General features: G+C 41.1%; 1 protein-coding gene across 6 annotated transcripts in view; it reads left to right on the top strand.

The window, feature by feature from the left end:
* Positions 1-15,968, top strand: part of MYBPC1 (myosin binding protein C1) — a 95,756-nt gene that overhangs the window by 68,377 nt on the left and 11,411 nt on the right. For all 6 annotated transcript variants that reach the window (XM_049884171.1, XM_049884174.1, XM_049884176.1 and 3 more), the window contains 5 exons: positions 1,043-1,231; positions 2,307-2,441; positions 6,735-6,902; positions 10,591-10,679; positions 15,178-15,373. In XM_049884171.1, coding sequence (XP_049740128.1) covers positions 1,043-1,231; positions 2,307-2,441; positions 6,735-6,902; positions 10,591-10,679; positions 15,178-15,373 — 777 coding nt within the window. The remainder of the gene's footprint in view (positions 1-1,042; positions 1,232-2,306; positions 2,442-6,734; positions 6,903-10,590; positions 10,680-15,177; positions 15,374-15,968) is intronic.

Genomic DNA, 15,968 nt, shown 5'->3' on the forward strand with positions numbered 1-15,968 from the left:
TGGTCAGTCTATGGAACTGCCAGTGAAGTTGGTGTCTTCTATACGCCCATTAGTACAGAATGCATTAAAAATACTACATTTAGAAGAAAACCTATTATACTGTGACTTTAAATATCCATTTAAACTGAAATATATTATGGAATGCTCTGTAATTTCTTCATGCTTCAGTAGCTCCGATGAACATAGTTCGATTGTCTCTTTTTTGTTTTATATTTATACTCAATATCTAATTTTGAAACAACTGTAAATCTAACTTAAACTGTTTTAGTTAATAAATGTCTAGTTCCATGGGGTTGTATCTATGAAGAAATTTCTTTTAGAGTTAAATGCTTAGAAAAATTTTCTTCCTCTTGGGAATGAGAATTTTTTTTCCACCTTGATAATGAGGTTCACAAAACTGGTCATTTCCCTTCCTTATCTTGATTGAAAGGGACTCAGAGCCAAATCTATTGCTCAGTTACAGTGACTGTGTAAGTTGCTATGTCCTACATATAACTTATACTAGGGAGAGAAGAAAACCCTGGTGGTGTAATGGTTAAGAGCCACGGCTGCTAACCAAAAAGTCAGCAGTTCAAACTCACTAGGTGCTCCTTGGAAACCCTATGGGGCAGTTCTACTCTGTCCTATAGGGTCACTATGAGTCAGAAATGACGCAAAGGCAGCGGGTGCATATAAATTGTACTAGGGAGAGAAAGGAAACCCTGGTGGCATGGTGGTTAAGAGCTACAGCTGCTAACCAAAAGGGTCTCTCTTCTCTCCCTAGTACAATTTTATTTTTTCTAGTGCTGTTATTTTATCTTTATCTGTATCTTATGATGCTAATACTTATAGTCCTTATAATCCATCTCATACAATTATGAATGGGTTAAATATATATATGTGTGTGTATATCTATATATATAGATATATACACATGTATGTGAATATTTAACTTAAAGTACATACTGAGAATATGTAAATTTTAAGAATTACTAATATCTGCCAAACTTTAATTTTGAAGACCAACGGAAAATTTTTAGTTTCCATTTTGCATCACTTCCAGGATACTTTATTGAGAGAAAAAAGAAACAAAGCTCCAGGTGGATGAGGCTGAATTTTGATCTCTGCAAAGAAACAACTTTTGAGCCCAAGAAGATGATTGAAGGTGTGGCCTACGAGGTCCGCATCTTTGCCGTCAATGCGGTTGGCATGTCCAAGCCCAGTATGCCCTCCAGGCCTTTTGTTCCTTTGGGTGAGTCAAGACAGATGTGTTTTTGTCATGGGAATTATTGCCTCCGATTCCAACTGCTCCCGCCTAACTGGCGCAGGCCTGGAAGCTTCTTGGCATGGTGGGACAGTAGGAGGTTGGAGGTAAAGGAGGTGGGTAGAGGCAATTTGCTGTCTAAAAAATTTAAAAACAAGTGCAGTAGATCTGAAGAGCTTCACAATATAGGCCCCAAAGTTCAGTGCTAGAATGCCAATGACAGCTGTGGGTGGCCCAGTTGTCGTTCCTCACTGAAAGCACACAAGTGACTTTACTGACCCAAGACCACTCTCCAGTGATCCTCCTGAAGGTATAAATAACCCAGTACCTTGATGTAAACATTGTAACTAAAAAGAACTTTGGATGGTTCAACAAATCATACTTGGAAATTAGTCTCTTTGCTTTACAATCACACCTTACTTATTATCCACTAAACCAAAATATTTAGTTCAGTGAAAGCAAAGAAATATAAAATAAAACATGTCCACTATTTTATGGTGGAGTCTCTGGGTAGTACAAATGTTTAATGCCCTTTGCTGCTAACTGAAAGGTTGGAGGTTCAAGTCTGCCCAGAGGTGTCTCAGAGGAAAGACCTGACGGTCTCCTCCCTAAGAACCAGCCACTGAAAACCCCATGGAGTACAATTTTACTGTGACAGACGGGGACACCATGAGATGGAGCTGGCTCTACAGCGAGTGGTTTTTTATTTTGTGGTAGCGAAGTATGTTTCCAACACAAAGATTTAGTCTAAGAGTTTATATTTTAATTACAGAGTTATAAGAAATTTACTCTAGATCAGTAGATCCCAAACTTTGAGTTCTTCAACTTCTTTAGACCTTGTGTCATCCCACATCAACCTCCCAAATGGGAGAGAAAACTAGGGCCACATTTCCAAAATTTTCCATGTCTAGCATACCTTTGTCTTATACACAGTGTATGCTTAAGGAATTTTCATTGAATTTTATTGATTAAGACTTGGGGCTTCTGTGTATTTCATCACATTTCTTATGCTGTTACTCTGCAGTTAACTGTTACTTCTTTTTCTCTCTTTTCTTCTTTTAAGCTGTAACCAGTGCTCCCACTCTCCTGGCTGTTGACTGTGTAACTGACAACTCTGTCACGATGAAATGGCGGCCCCCAGACCAGATTGGAGCAGCAGGTTTAGATGGCTATGTATTAGAGTATTGCTATGAAGGAAGTAAGTACTGCTAGTAAGATGACTTCCTAGGGCTTAAAATGAATACCACCATCAATAGGTGAGATATGTCTTTGTTTCCCTTTCTTGGGAGCTCATCTCCTTCCCGCTGAAAATGAAATCAATTCAAATTTCATCCTTCTAAGATATATAAAAATTTAGTCCTTCTTTGGTACTTGATGCTTATAAATTGCAATCTCAAAAAGATCCTGTCTAGCCTACCAGACTGGGTGACATGATTGAACTAAGACATGGAAGAGAGGGGCTCTGACAAACCTTAAGGACTTTGACCTGAATTGGTGGAAGTAGATTACTCCATAGCAAAATGAAAGTCTTGTTTGTTAGGATAAAGCAAATTGGAAATTCCATATGCTGTACTGAGCAGAGGTTAGTGATCAAAAGACCTGCCTATTCTTGGTTAATAATGAAACTACATATTTGGATATCTGGCGAGCATCTCCTGCCTTCTTAAAGGGAGGGGGAGGGGGCGAATAAAGGATAGTTCTCAGAGCTTGAAGGAAGTAGCATTAAGTTTCAGATAGCATAGGAAATAGGTTCAACATCTGACAGTAACTTTTCTCAGGGCTTGAGCACATACAAATTTAATAACTTAAATTTAGGAAGGAAAGAGAAACAAAGCAAAAAAAAAAAAATGTCACTGATAGAAGAGAAAATGATATAAGAAACTGTTGGCCAGAGTGCAAGTGAAAACCCAGGAGAAGTAAAAGTCACAAGAAGCCTCTTATATTTCTTGGTTTCCTACTTGACATGACTGGAAGGTGATATCTTTTGAAAACAGGTGAATAAAACTCTCCCAGCTCTGGACTTGGGCATCATTTTAGGTGATGGTAGGTAAACAGTACACCTGAGAAGTTGTTAGTATCTCCCCAAATCATAACCTAAGACTCAGTTGCTAAGAAAACTCTTTGAACTCCCATCTTTAACACGGATGTTACAAGTGAAGGAAAGAGAGACTACAAAGCCCATTTGCGAAATCAGGAATGTGAAGGCCAGTGCACCTCCCTAGGAGGAAAACCTCCATGGAGAAGAAACTGCTTATGAAGAGAAAACTTATCAAAGTGAGACCCCAGGCCCCTGGACCGGGGCACATGTGGAAATGATCACCATCACTGGTCAAGAGGGAAAAAGACAAGGAGAGGGGGAAATGGAGCCTCCCCGTAACAGTCCTGTTTATGTGGGCTGTGCTTACAGAGCACTATGCTTGATCTTTCCAGGGCTTGGAAAGCCACTAACCCAAGCCATTTGGGAAATGATAGGAAAGTTCCCAGGGTCAGCCCAGTCAGGGAGGGGGGCACAGGTAAATTCTTCAGCACTTCAGGACCTGATTTATTCTGATTCCATTTCCTCCCATATTTCAAAAATTTGTGAGCACGCCACTTTGTTTTTTATATCATCCAGGCAGCAGAATTTCTCAGTCTTATATGTGATATGGCTGCTGAGTGCAAACCTTTTGTATATGTATGAAATAGAGCAAATTCTTTACTCTTTTCTTTCTGATAGGTTTAAAAAGTAAGAAGATACAGCAAAATGATAGATGGCTGTCATTTTGATGTTACCCACCTTAGATAAAATACAACAAAGTATTTTACATAATTTTGTGTGTGGTCTGTGTAGATACATATGTATGTGTGTATATACATATGTATATGTACACAGTCATTATTATGTATATATTTTGCCACATAACGTCTTGGAATTAGCTTTCTATGGAAGTTCTTTTATAATGTCTATATTTTCTTGCAGTCTTTCCTGACTTTCTTTATGTGGCTGCCCTACTCTTCAGTCTCTTTTAATGGCTGTTGTCTTCCAGACTAATTTTCTGTAGTGTTGAATGCTTTTAGATATCTCAGGTTTTTTTCTGTGAAGAGAATTCTTTCTCTTTTATAAGATCGTGTGTTGTTTCTGACTCTGCATTTCTCTTGTTTTTGATGCCTGCAGCATTTTATTCTTCGTTTCCTTTCTTCACTTGTTCATTTATTCTTTCTTTAAAATGTCCCTCATGTTAAGTAACTTTCATATTCCTTCCCCATCCCCCAGATACCGTGTTCTTTCTCTCAGTCTCCTTCAATTAAAGTGGTTCACACGGGAAGGGGTGGGCTATGTGTGTTCCCCTCTGATCTTTTTCCATCCTGTTTGCTCTTGACATGTTCTCCTTCTCTAGTTTCTCACTCTTCCCTGTGTGTTTTCTCATCTCCTATTTTCACTTTCTCATCAGTTACCTCTTGACTATGAAAATACCAACACCATAGCTCCCAAACAGACCATTTGCTTAAAGCAGCGTCACTTTTTCTAAATCATAAGTCACTTTTGTTGGCCACATTCCCATTCCAAGCTGCCAGGATATCCTGGCTCCCTGCTCCGTTCTCCTGATAGAGTTGGAACAAGAGACAGAAAAATGTTCTCTGGGGTGGCAGATTCACTTTCCCTCTAGAAAGTCATCACTGCAAACCAGCGGGGTATACCCAAGGCCACCTTGAGCCAACAGGGTCCCTTCTACCTATATGAAATGCAGGGACCCAGGCAGGCTCAACTGGTTTTCTGGACACAAGGTTCATTGTCCTGGCAACCAGGGCTGCCTCCTGGGCTGCTGGGGCAATTCCCATTTTAGTTCCTGTCAGAACTAGAGCCCTGGAAAGACAGAGCTGGCATTGTCATAAGTGACCCCCAGACTCTGAAGAGTGAACCCCACAGTGATAGCACTGTATTCCACCGAGATCCAAGAGGATCCTCCCAGACTGGGGTGAGAGGGACAGGAGCAAGGATAGACTGTTCCACCATGTGCTGCTCCCCCGTGGACCCCAGGGCCTGCTCCTCCTTTTTCTTCAGCCCTACTTTGTTCTTCCCTATCTCTTGTTCCCACAGCTGGAGGTGCCCTAGCCTCCTTCCTCTTCTTCTCTTTTCCTCTCCCTGCTCTTCTCTGTGGCAGGTGCCTCAGGACAAGAACCACAGCCTGAACACAGCAGGCTGTGCCTCTCCTGAGGAACCCCCACTAATGTGTTTGGTCTCTTCCGTCACTGCTCTGAAGACAAATATCTTTGTGTACCTTGCACACTTTACTAACAGAGAATGCTGACTACTGATAATGATATTCTTCTGGTGTGAAAAGTGGGTGTCTTTAATTAATTTTAATGACGGACTCTCAAAGGTACATCAGCAAAACAGTCTAATGAAAATGGGGAGGCTGCGTATGATATACCAGGTAAAGTATTTTATGAAAGTTCTCAAACTTTCTTACTATGTGATAAAGTTCTGGGGATGTTCCATGACCTACCATCCACACACAAGAAACTCTTAGACTTGGGGTGGAGGGATAAATTAATAATGTGTGCTCCAAGCCTTCTTCTTTTCCTGTGGGCATCATGCATACAAACTTTCAGAAGATGAAGTATTTGGAAGCCCTTAATCCTGGGTTTAAATTCTCTCGATGTTGTAGACAAAGCTACCAAAAGCTAAAAAAAAAAAAGTCAGATTTTTAGTAAATGGGAAAGAATTGTTCCATCTCCTTGTGAAGTTTTGGCTTCTGACCTGTGTTTCCTCTTTGCCCTGAATGTAAGCTTCTTTTCTTCACAAATGGAAACATGATCAGATTTCCTATGCTCATATTAGTGGCTTTCAATAATAAACCAGCCAAGAAAAAACAGACTGTATGCCTAATAAAGGTTGGTATCTCTCACTCATAGGCATAGCATTTTCCTCTTTTTTTGACTTTTAATTTATAAAAACCAAAAAAACCAAACCCATTGCCATCGTGTTGATTCCAACTCATAGCGACCCGATAGGACAGAGTAGAACTGCCCCATAGAGTTTTCAAGGAGCACCTGGTGGATTTGAACCACTGACCTCTTGGTTAGCAGCTGTAGCACGTAACCGTTTATGCCACCAGGGTTTCCTTTTAATGTATATACATGGTTAAATATCATGGTTACAGTAATCGTGACAAAACCAAATTGGAACAATACTGCTGTAAAATTATGGGAATAGTTACTGTTATTCGGGATACACTAGTATCCTGAACAAAAGGGTTTTTTTCAGAAATAACAAAATCTGATCATTTATCCTTCTTCCTGTTGTTTATGTTCGCCATTTTAAGCCATTTTTCATCGAAATGTGAAAAATAACCCACTTATGTAGTCTGAGTCCAGACCAAAATCTTATTCCCCCCCCGAGATTTCATTATGAATAAAATACTAATTTGGAGTCTGTTCTAATGGTTATCATGACTTATTTCAGTGAGCATCATTCCTCCTTGTTTTCTTTTTCTTTCATGGATTTTAGGTGACAACTGGCTAACTGCAAACAAAGAACTAATTGACAAGACCAAGTTCACCATCACAGATCTGCCCACAGATGCAAAGATATACGTGCGCGTGAAGGCTATAAATGCCGCCGGCGCCAGTGAGCCCAAGTACTACTCACAGCCTATTCTCGTAAGACAAATCATAGGTAGGCAGCAATGCTTTAAAAATTATTGCTCCATTTTTTGCTTTTTTTTTTTTAACGTCTTTCTTTGTCAAAAACCTCCTATTTCTTTGTTCTTAGGTGCCATCGAGTTGATTTCGACTCATAGTGACCCCAGGTGACAGAGTAGAACCGCCCGATAGGGTTTTCTAGCCTGTAATCTATATGGGAGCAGAGTGCCAGGTCTGTCTCCCACAGAGCAGTTGAGTGGGTTTGAACCATCACTTTGGTTAGCAGCCAAGTGCTTCACTATTTTGCCACCAGGGCTCCCTCCTATTTCGTTGCTCCTTTGATATTTCCCTAATGCCTCCTGGGAGTTAGAAATGAACAAAACAGCTCTTTTCAGGCATAGTAAAAGATACTTTCCAAATATAATGTAGAACAGTGGATTTTAATAGCACAGAATTGAAAGTTTACTGATACAGTTTCAAATTCCACATTGCAGCTGACCTTTAAACAAACTACCATTTACCATGTTTTAGTGTAAAATCGAAGAGGAATACTCACAGTTAGCTGAAAAGTTGATTAAAGTATTCCTCCCTTCTCCAACTACATATCTCTGTGAAGCTGGCTTTTCTTCATATGCTTCAACCAACTCAGCAGATTGAAGCAGACTGAATGCAGAAGCAGTTTGGAGAATCCAGCTGTCCTCTATTAAGTCAGATATTAAAGATATTTGCCAAAATATAAAATAATGCCACTCATCTCACTGATGTTTTATTAATGTAAAATAGTTATTTTTCATTAAAATGTTATATCGTTATAATTTTTAAATGAACAAATAAAGAGAAAAGCAAGTGTCTCAGTTACCTACTGCTGCTATAACAGAAATACCGCAAGTGGGTGGCTTTAACAAACAGAAATTTAGTTTCTCACAGTTTAAGAGGCCAGAAGTCCAAATTCAGGGTGTCAGCTCTAGAGGAAATCTTTGGGCTCTGGGGAAATGTCCTTGTCTCTTTTCAGCTTCTGTTTCCTGGCACCTTGGAGAGCTCATGTTGCCTAGCATCTGTCTTCCCTCCATCTCTGCCTGCTTGGTTCTTGCTCAATCTGCTCTTTTATACCTCAAAAGAGATTGACGGAAAACACACCCTACACTAATACTGCTTCATTAACATAATGAAGACAACCTTCCCAAATGGAATTATAACCACAGGTATAGTAGGATTTGGAGCCTTGGTGGCACAGTGGTTAAGTGCTTGGCTTCTAACTGAAAGGTCAGCGGTTTGAACCTACCAGCCGCTCCAAGGAAGGAGGATGTGGTGATCTGCTTCCATAAAGATCACAGCTTCGGAAATCCTATGGGGCAGTTCTACTCTGTCCTATAGGATCGCTGAGTCAGAATCGACCTGACAGCAATGGGAATAGTAGAATGTACAACACATATTTTGGGGGGACACAATTCAATCTACAACAGTAAGTGTGGGAGGTCAGCTCAGGTTTTTATAACGTGGTACTTTGAGGATCAGTTAACCTCACCAGGTTACATGAGCACCTCTGGCTGGGCTGCCTAGTCACATGGGAGAGAGGGCGTGTAGATGCAGCAGTGAAAACTATCCCTACAGCAGCAATATGGCTAAAATGGGTCTGCAAAATCAGAACCATTTTTATCATAATACAAATACATTATTTCCCTTTGCAATGTTTTGACATTTGCACTGATGATAAAAAAGTGATGGTGAATAAAATTTCTGGTGCCTTAGCACAAATCAAGTCAGTGACACCAAACTGCACTAGTAATCCTTGTATTCTTCCACCATGCACTCACTGTTAAAATAAAAGTGCTCAGTTTTGCCTTAGAATATTCTTGGTGAAGCAGTAAAATGTATTAAATTTATTATTATTATTATTAATTATACTAAATACTAGTTATTCTTAGCATTATTAATTTTATCAAATCTTGATCCTGAGTACATGTTTTTTCAGTATTGTATGTGATGGTGGAATGTGAAGTATGCATAAAACACTCCTGGTGCATGACACAGTATAATGCTTATTGCCAGGAAAAAAAAAATTTGTCATCAAGTCGGGTCCAATTCATAGGGACACTATAGGACAGGGTAGAACTGCCGCATAGGGTTTCCAAGGAGTGGCTGGTGGATCTGAACTGCCAGCCTTTTTTAGTTAGCAGCTGAATGCTTAATCACTGTACTACCAGGGCTCCTGTTGGCAGGAAACCAGTTTCCGTCCAGTCAGTTCCAACTCATAGCGACCCTATAGGACAGAGTAGAACTGCCCCATAGGGCTTCCAAGGAGCACCTGGTGGATTCAAACTACCGACCTTTTGGTTAGCAGCTGTAGCTCTTAACTGCTGCACCACCAGGGTTTCCATCACCAAGAAAGCACTTGTGAAATTGAGTTGGGGACTGAGTTAATGACTTTTCATGAAACTCCATTGTTACTTGAGAGAATGACTGAGAAACAAGCTGTGGTTAGTCAGGCTTGGGTATTTGGCAGACATTTCTAGAAAAATGAAATACAGTGAGCCTGTCATTTCAAGGGAAGAATTTAGAGTGTTTGTTGTCAACTTGGAGGGTAGTGGTGGTTCAATGATAGAATTCTCAGGGCAATGGTGGTATGGTGGTAGAATTCTCACCTTCAATGCAAGAGACCTGAGTTCGATTCCTGGCCAATTCACCACAAGCATAATCATCACCCATCCATCAGTGAAGGCTTGCATGTTGCAATGTTGCTGAGCAGGTTTCAGCAGAACTTCCAGACTAAGACAGACTAGGAAGAAAGGCCTGGTGATCTACATCTAAAAATCAGCCAGTGAAAACCCTGTGGATCACAATGGTCTAATCCACAACTGATCATGGGGATGGTGGAAGAACAGGCAGCGTTTCATTCCGTTGGGCATGGAGTCCCCATGATTTGGGGATTGACTCAAAGGCAGCTAACAACAATAACTTCATAAAATGGCTGTGACACTAACTTAGTTCATTCATGTAAACATTTAGCCCAGTATCTGGTACATACTAAGCACTCAAGTAATGAGACCTGTTTTGTCTCTGTGAGGCTATAAGATGAGTTTGCAGCAACAAGTCATATTAGCCTCATGGTATGTTATTAATGAATATTAATTCACAGTAGGTTAGGGTCTCTTCTTCTGCACTTCACCATAGCCACACAGGGAAAAATTTTCTCTCAAATTTCAACAGAATTACCTAAATAGAAAGTGCTAGGTGCTTAAAGGAGCCCTGGTGGCACAGTGGTTAAGAGCTCAGCTGTTAACCAAAAGGTTGGCAGTTCGTATCCACCAGCTGCTCCTTGGAAACCCTAAAAGCAGTTCTACTCTGTCCTATAGGGTTGCTCTGAGTTGGAATCGACTTGACAGCAATGGATTTTTGGTAGGTGCTTAAAACTTTTTCCTCCTAATGAGAAAGAATGGGCAATCCCATCAGCTAAAGTCGCATCTGCTGATCTTTAATGGAATGTTCATTAAAGAATATACTCGCTGTTAGAAGCTAGAAAAATACATATATGGTCTTAAGAAAAAACATAGTGTTTTTCTGTCAAGTTCTTAACCATATACACTCTATTAGTGACACATCTAAGATTTAATTGCAGAGGCAAGACCACAAGAATAAATCCCAGAGAGCATTGTGCCATTATGTTTAGGTAAAGCTATTTCCAGTATACTGTGCTGATCGCAACATTTTGCTGTTTTACCCAGAGCCTCCAAAGATTCGTATCCCAAGGCACCTGAAACAAACCTACATCCGCAGAGTTGGAGAAGCCATCAATCTGGTTATACCTTTCCAGGTAATGTTCAGGGATTGCTCATTTTCTCTTTCCAGGGCTTGGGTGTTTAAGAGGTAGAGGAAGACACTGTAGCATCATGAGTGAGGATTTCCTCAGAGGGAGATTTGGTAAATAATGGAAGAGATTTGGGGGAATATTAAACAATCTCCTGCTGTGGAAATAGAGAAATCTCTTAAAGAAAAAAAATTTGTCATAGATTTTCCTTCTGCATGAGACAAATTAGGTCTAGTCTTGTCTGAAGCTGGGGGATTAGGGTGGGATAGGAAGGAAATGAGGAGCCCTGGTGGTGCAATGATTAAGCGCTAATAGAAAGGTCAGCAGTTTGAACTCATCAGTCGCTCTGTGAGAGGAAGGTCCCAGCGATCTACTCCCATAAAGACGACAGCCGAGGCAGCCCTGTGGGACAGTTCTAGTCTGTCCTATAGGGTCAGTATGAGTTGGGATCAACTCAACAACAGGGAGGAAACAGCAAGAACCTACCAAAAGAGGAAATGCTTGAAGGTTCTTTCTAATCCTACAAACCTGTGAAACTCATCTTCATTTTAAGCAAAGTTCTTAGAGTAACATTCAGGAAAACGGCATGCGCTTCCTTCCCACAATTATCCAAATCAAACTAAACTCCAGTCAGAATAAGAGGGATGACTGAAATTTGAAACCTTGATGCTACTAACTGAAATATGCCGACATTATTAAATCATTGCTCCAGCAGAAGGTTCTGTTATTCACAAGATCAATCAGGCTTCACCTTCAATGATCAGTTTCAGCCCCTCACATACATCCCACTCCATCTTCTTAATCCTAGGGCTCCTTTTATGCCTCTAGACATCCCCATCTGATAGAATTTTCTGGAATGAGGGAAATGTTCTATGTATGCACTGTCCAACATGGTGGCTACTAGCTAAATGTGGCTAGCGAGCACTTGAAACATGTGAATAGGATCTAATATAACTGAGGAACAGAATTTTTAATTTTCTTTCATTTTGATTAATTTTAATTTTAATAGCCACATGTAGCTCATGGCTATTGTATGGAACAGCATGTCTCTAGAATGAGAATTTAGGTCTCTGTATACATGCAAACACAGAAAGAGAGAGAGAGCTCTGTTCAAACCCAGGGTCCCATGAAAACCAAACTAAAAAGAAAGTCAGTTCAGGCCACCCTCACCACACTCAAATCCCAAGCCTGAGAATAGGCTTCCCATATACCCATACCCATGCTTATACCCAAACCCATGCTCATACCCATTCCCATACCCTACTCATCATACCCATACCCATGCTTATACCCCTGTCCATATACATACTCATCATACTCATACCCATACTCATGCCCATACTCATCATACCCATGCTTATACCCATACCCATACTCATCATACTCATACTCATAATACCCATACCCATGCTCGTACCCATACACATACTCATCATACCCATACCCATACCTATACCCCTACACATAGTCATCATACCCATACCCATTCTCATACCCATACACAATCTCATACTTGTACTCGTACACATACTCATACTCACACTCATACACAGTCATCATTCCCATACCCATGCTCGTACCCATACATATACTCATCATACCAATACCCATACCCATACTCATACTCACACTCATACATATACTTATCATACCAGTACCCATGCTCATACCCATACACATACTCGTCACACCCGTGCTCACACCCATACACATACTCGTCACACCCGTGCTCACGCCCATACACATGCTCGTCACACCCGTGCTCACGCCCATACACATGCTCGTCACACCCGTGCTCACGCCCATACACATGCTCGTCACACCCGTGCTCACGCCCATACACATGCTCGTCACACCCGTGCTCACGCCCATACACATGCTCGTCACACCCGTGCTCACGCCCATACACATGCTCGTCACACCCGTGCTCACGCCCATACACATGCTCGTCACACCCGTGCTCACGCCCATACACATGCTCGTCACACCCATGCTCATACCCATACCCATACCCATACTCATCATATCCATGCTCGTACCCATACACATACACAGTGGAGAACACCAGGATGAAAGCCAAGGAGGATGCAAAGTGTGAACACAGCAGAGGAGGAAGGAGATGGCTTGGCAAGGTTCTTCCCACTTCTGTCCTCCCACAGCCTCAAATACAACCAGGAGTGAAACCAAGGCAGTGCTCAGTAGTCAGACCCAGCCCTGGACTGAAGCTGCTGAAATCACCCTCTAGTTGGAGCATCATTGCCACCACTAGGGCTAATCTGTGTTCCCTGATCTTGGAGATCAGGGAGTTTGAGAGAGGAAATGGAGAACAGGGACCACATAGACGTGGTTTTCCAGGGGCTGGTCAGCTGCCAGGAAGGGTAGTAATGAGGTTAGTGTGTCATGTTTGCATACTTATATAATATCTAAAGTTCTCGTAAACACTTTCTCATTTGATCCTCAGAAACACCCTGTGAGGAAGGCAGGGCAGATTTCCTTAGCTCTACCTGAGAAAGGAAAAAGCATACAGCAAGTAAATGGTAATGACAAAAAGCAGACTCTGTGTCACCTGACACCTAATCCACTGCTTTTCTCAATCCATTATGCTATTAGAGAACTCACTTTTTTCCCCCCTGTGGCTAAGGAAAAAGGACCTGGAACTATTTTTCTTTGTCTGTAACAATATTGTTCTCTACTTGCCATTTGTAAGTCTGAGCACCCCTACCATTCTTTAAGGGGTTTGATGTTTCTCCCACAGCCCTCATCATAACCAAAGCCGCTTGTCATAGAGTTGATTCTGACTCATGGTGACCCATGTGTGTCCGAGTAGAACTGTGCTCCATAGGGTTTTCAATGGTTGGTTTTTTGGAAGTCGATCACCAGGCCTTTCTTCCGAGGTGCCCCTGGTGGACTTGAACCCCTCCAACCTTTTGGTTAGCGGCTGAGTGCATTAACTGTTTGCCCCACCTATGGACTCCTTTCTTATCCTAAGGGGTCACATAATCAACAAGCTACATTAGAAGCACATTAGGGAGGTATACCTATCCTGACAAGATTAATGCTTAGTTAGTTCCTGTCTGCAGGGGCATACCTGCAGGAATTATAGGAAATTCCTTCATAGTATAAACTAAAACTCATGTCCGTGAATGAGATCATAACTTTCAGCTGGAGAGGACAGACAGCATTCTAGACAAGTCTGAAACTAGCAGCACAGTACAGTCAGTGGTGTCACTAGGGTTGGTGTCACCCAGTGCAGTACCTCATGGTGTCACCCCCCCACGCTAATCACCACAATGTTGTCACTCGAACATCAGAAAATTAGACAAAATCAGCAACTACAAAAACACCACTGCATGCAAATGAAACCATGTGATTTGAAGTCATTGTAACTGGGTAAGAATGAGAGCTCTGACTGGAGCGCCTTAGAAGGTTCAAACGGTAAATTAGCACAGCGTTTTAGCCTTGTAAGCATATTGATACATGGACGCTGGGCTTACCAAAAATGTTTTTGTTGTTATAACTAACCACAGGGCTATTTTTATAAAAAGTAATAGATTTCTGCAGAAATGCTGCACAAAAATTTTATAGACAGTCATTTTGGTGTCAACCCCTCTGACAGTGTCACCCTGTGTGGTCTGCACCCCCTGTACCCCTTGAGTGACACCACTGAGTACAATAGAATGATAACCATTAATGTCTAGATAACCAGAAACCAAACCCGTGGCTGAGTCAATTCTGACTCAGCAACCGTATAGGACAGAGTAGGGTTTCCAAGGCTGTAATCCTTATGGAGGCAGACTGCCACATCTTTCACCCACCGAGAGCCTGGTGGGTTTGAACTGCTGACCTTTCAGTTAGCAGCCGAGCATTTTAACCACTGTGCCACCAAGGCTCCTCATTATCAAGATAGTATTAATAAAAAAAAACACTGATGTGGTATTCCAAAACCTTTCTAAAGACTTCAGTCTTTATGACCATCTTGTGAGACAGATCCTATCCTTGTTCCCTTTTTCTGATTGGGGAAACCAAGACACAGAGAGTTTACTAGGTAACTTGCCCGGAGTCACAGACCTAATAAATGGTGGAGTCAGGATCCAAATACAGGCTCCATAGTCCCAGAGTCCATGCTCTTAACCGTTATGCTGTATTGTGCAGGCTTTAGAGCCTAGGAAACCTGGGTGTGAGACTTGGTTCCAGCACTTAGCTTCCAGACCTTAGGCAAGTCGTTTATCTCCTTTATCTAAAAAAATGAGAATAATGATACTTAATGTGAAGATTAAGGGAAATAATAACATATTCTTAACATAGCACCTTGCGCACAAATGCCATCAACAAGCAGCTGTGAGTATTGCTGTTACTGCCTGTAGTTGAACACTGCGAGATTGTTTTCTAGAATCACCTGGAATGTGTCAAGCCACTGTCATCTCTGTGATGCTGGGGGGAAAAAAAACCACCTTGGAACAATCTGATTCCCACCCTCTTGTATTTTTTCTGTCTGTCTTTTTAGGGAAAACCAAAACCAGAATTAGTTTGGAAGAAGGATGGTGTGGAAATTGATAAGAATCAAATAAATATTCGCAACTCTGAGACTGATACAATCATATTTATCAGAAAAGCGGAGAGGAGCCACTCTGGGAAGTATGAGCTGCATGTCAAAGTGGAAAAACTCATAGAAACGGCGACGATAGACATCCAGGTCGTTGGTAGGTTTGGAGGAAGGAACAAGGACATTCTGTCAAAGCAATATGGTGACTAACAGTCCTTGTCATTAAGGCGGGAGGAGGAATATTTGTTACACTGGCTGGACATAAAATTCTGAGTTTAAAAAAAAAAAGATGAAGTAAGATTTGTTAGCATTTCAAAATAATTCTTAACTGAATAAAAGGACTCATCATGGGAGACTTAGGGCATTTATTAAAGAAAATTAATGTATGTACTTTTTAGTGAAAACCGTCTCTACTGCTTTACATCCAGCTTCTCGCTTACTCTTCATCTCTCAACACCCTGATGATAAAACTGTTTCCTGTGTTGAATTGTTGCATAAAAAAACCTCGTAAATTCTAGATATGGTTTCACATGTTTCCTACTACACCTAAAATTCACTGATAACGTTTTCACAGAGAATGAAGAATTTTTGTTAAATGTAAGGAAGACTTACCTAGACCAAGTTAAACAGTTAAACACTGAAGGGCTACCTATCTGCTTATCTGGCCAAATAATAAATAAGATTAGTTCTAACTTCCGTTCAGAGTTAGAATAGAGGAAGGATTCTTTATGGATAGACCTCTCTCACTTGAA

The sequence above is a fragment of the Elephas maximus genome, chromosome 4 (assembly GCF_024166365.1).
Source record: "Elephas maximus indicus isolate mEleMax1 chromosome 4, mEleMax1 primary haplotype, whole genome shotgun sequence".
NCBI classification, from domain to species: domain Eukaryota; kingdom Metazoa; phylum Chordata; class Mammalia; order Proboscidea; family Elephantidae; genus Elephas; species Elephas maximus.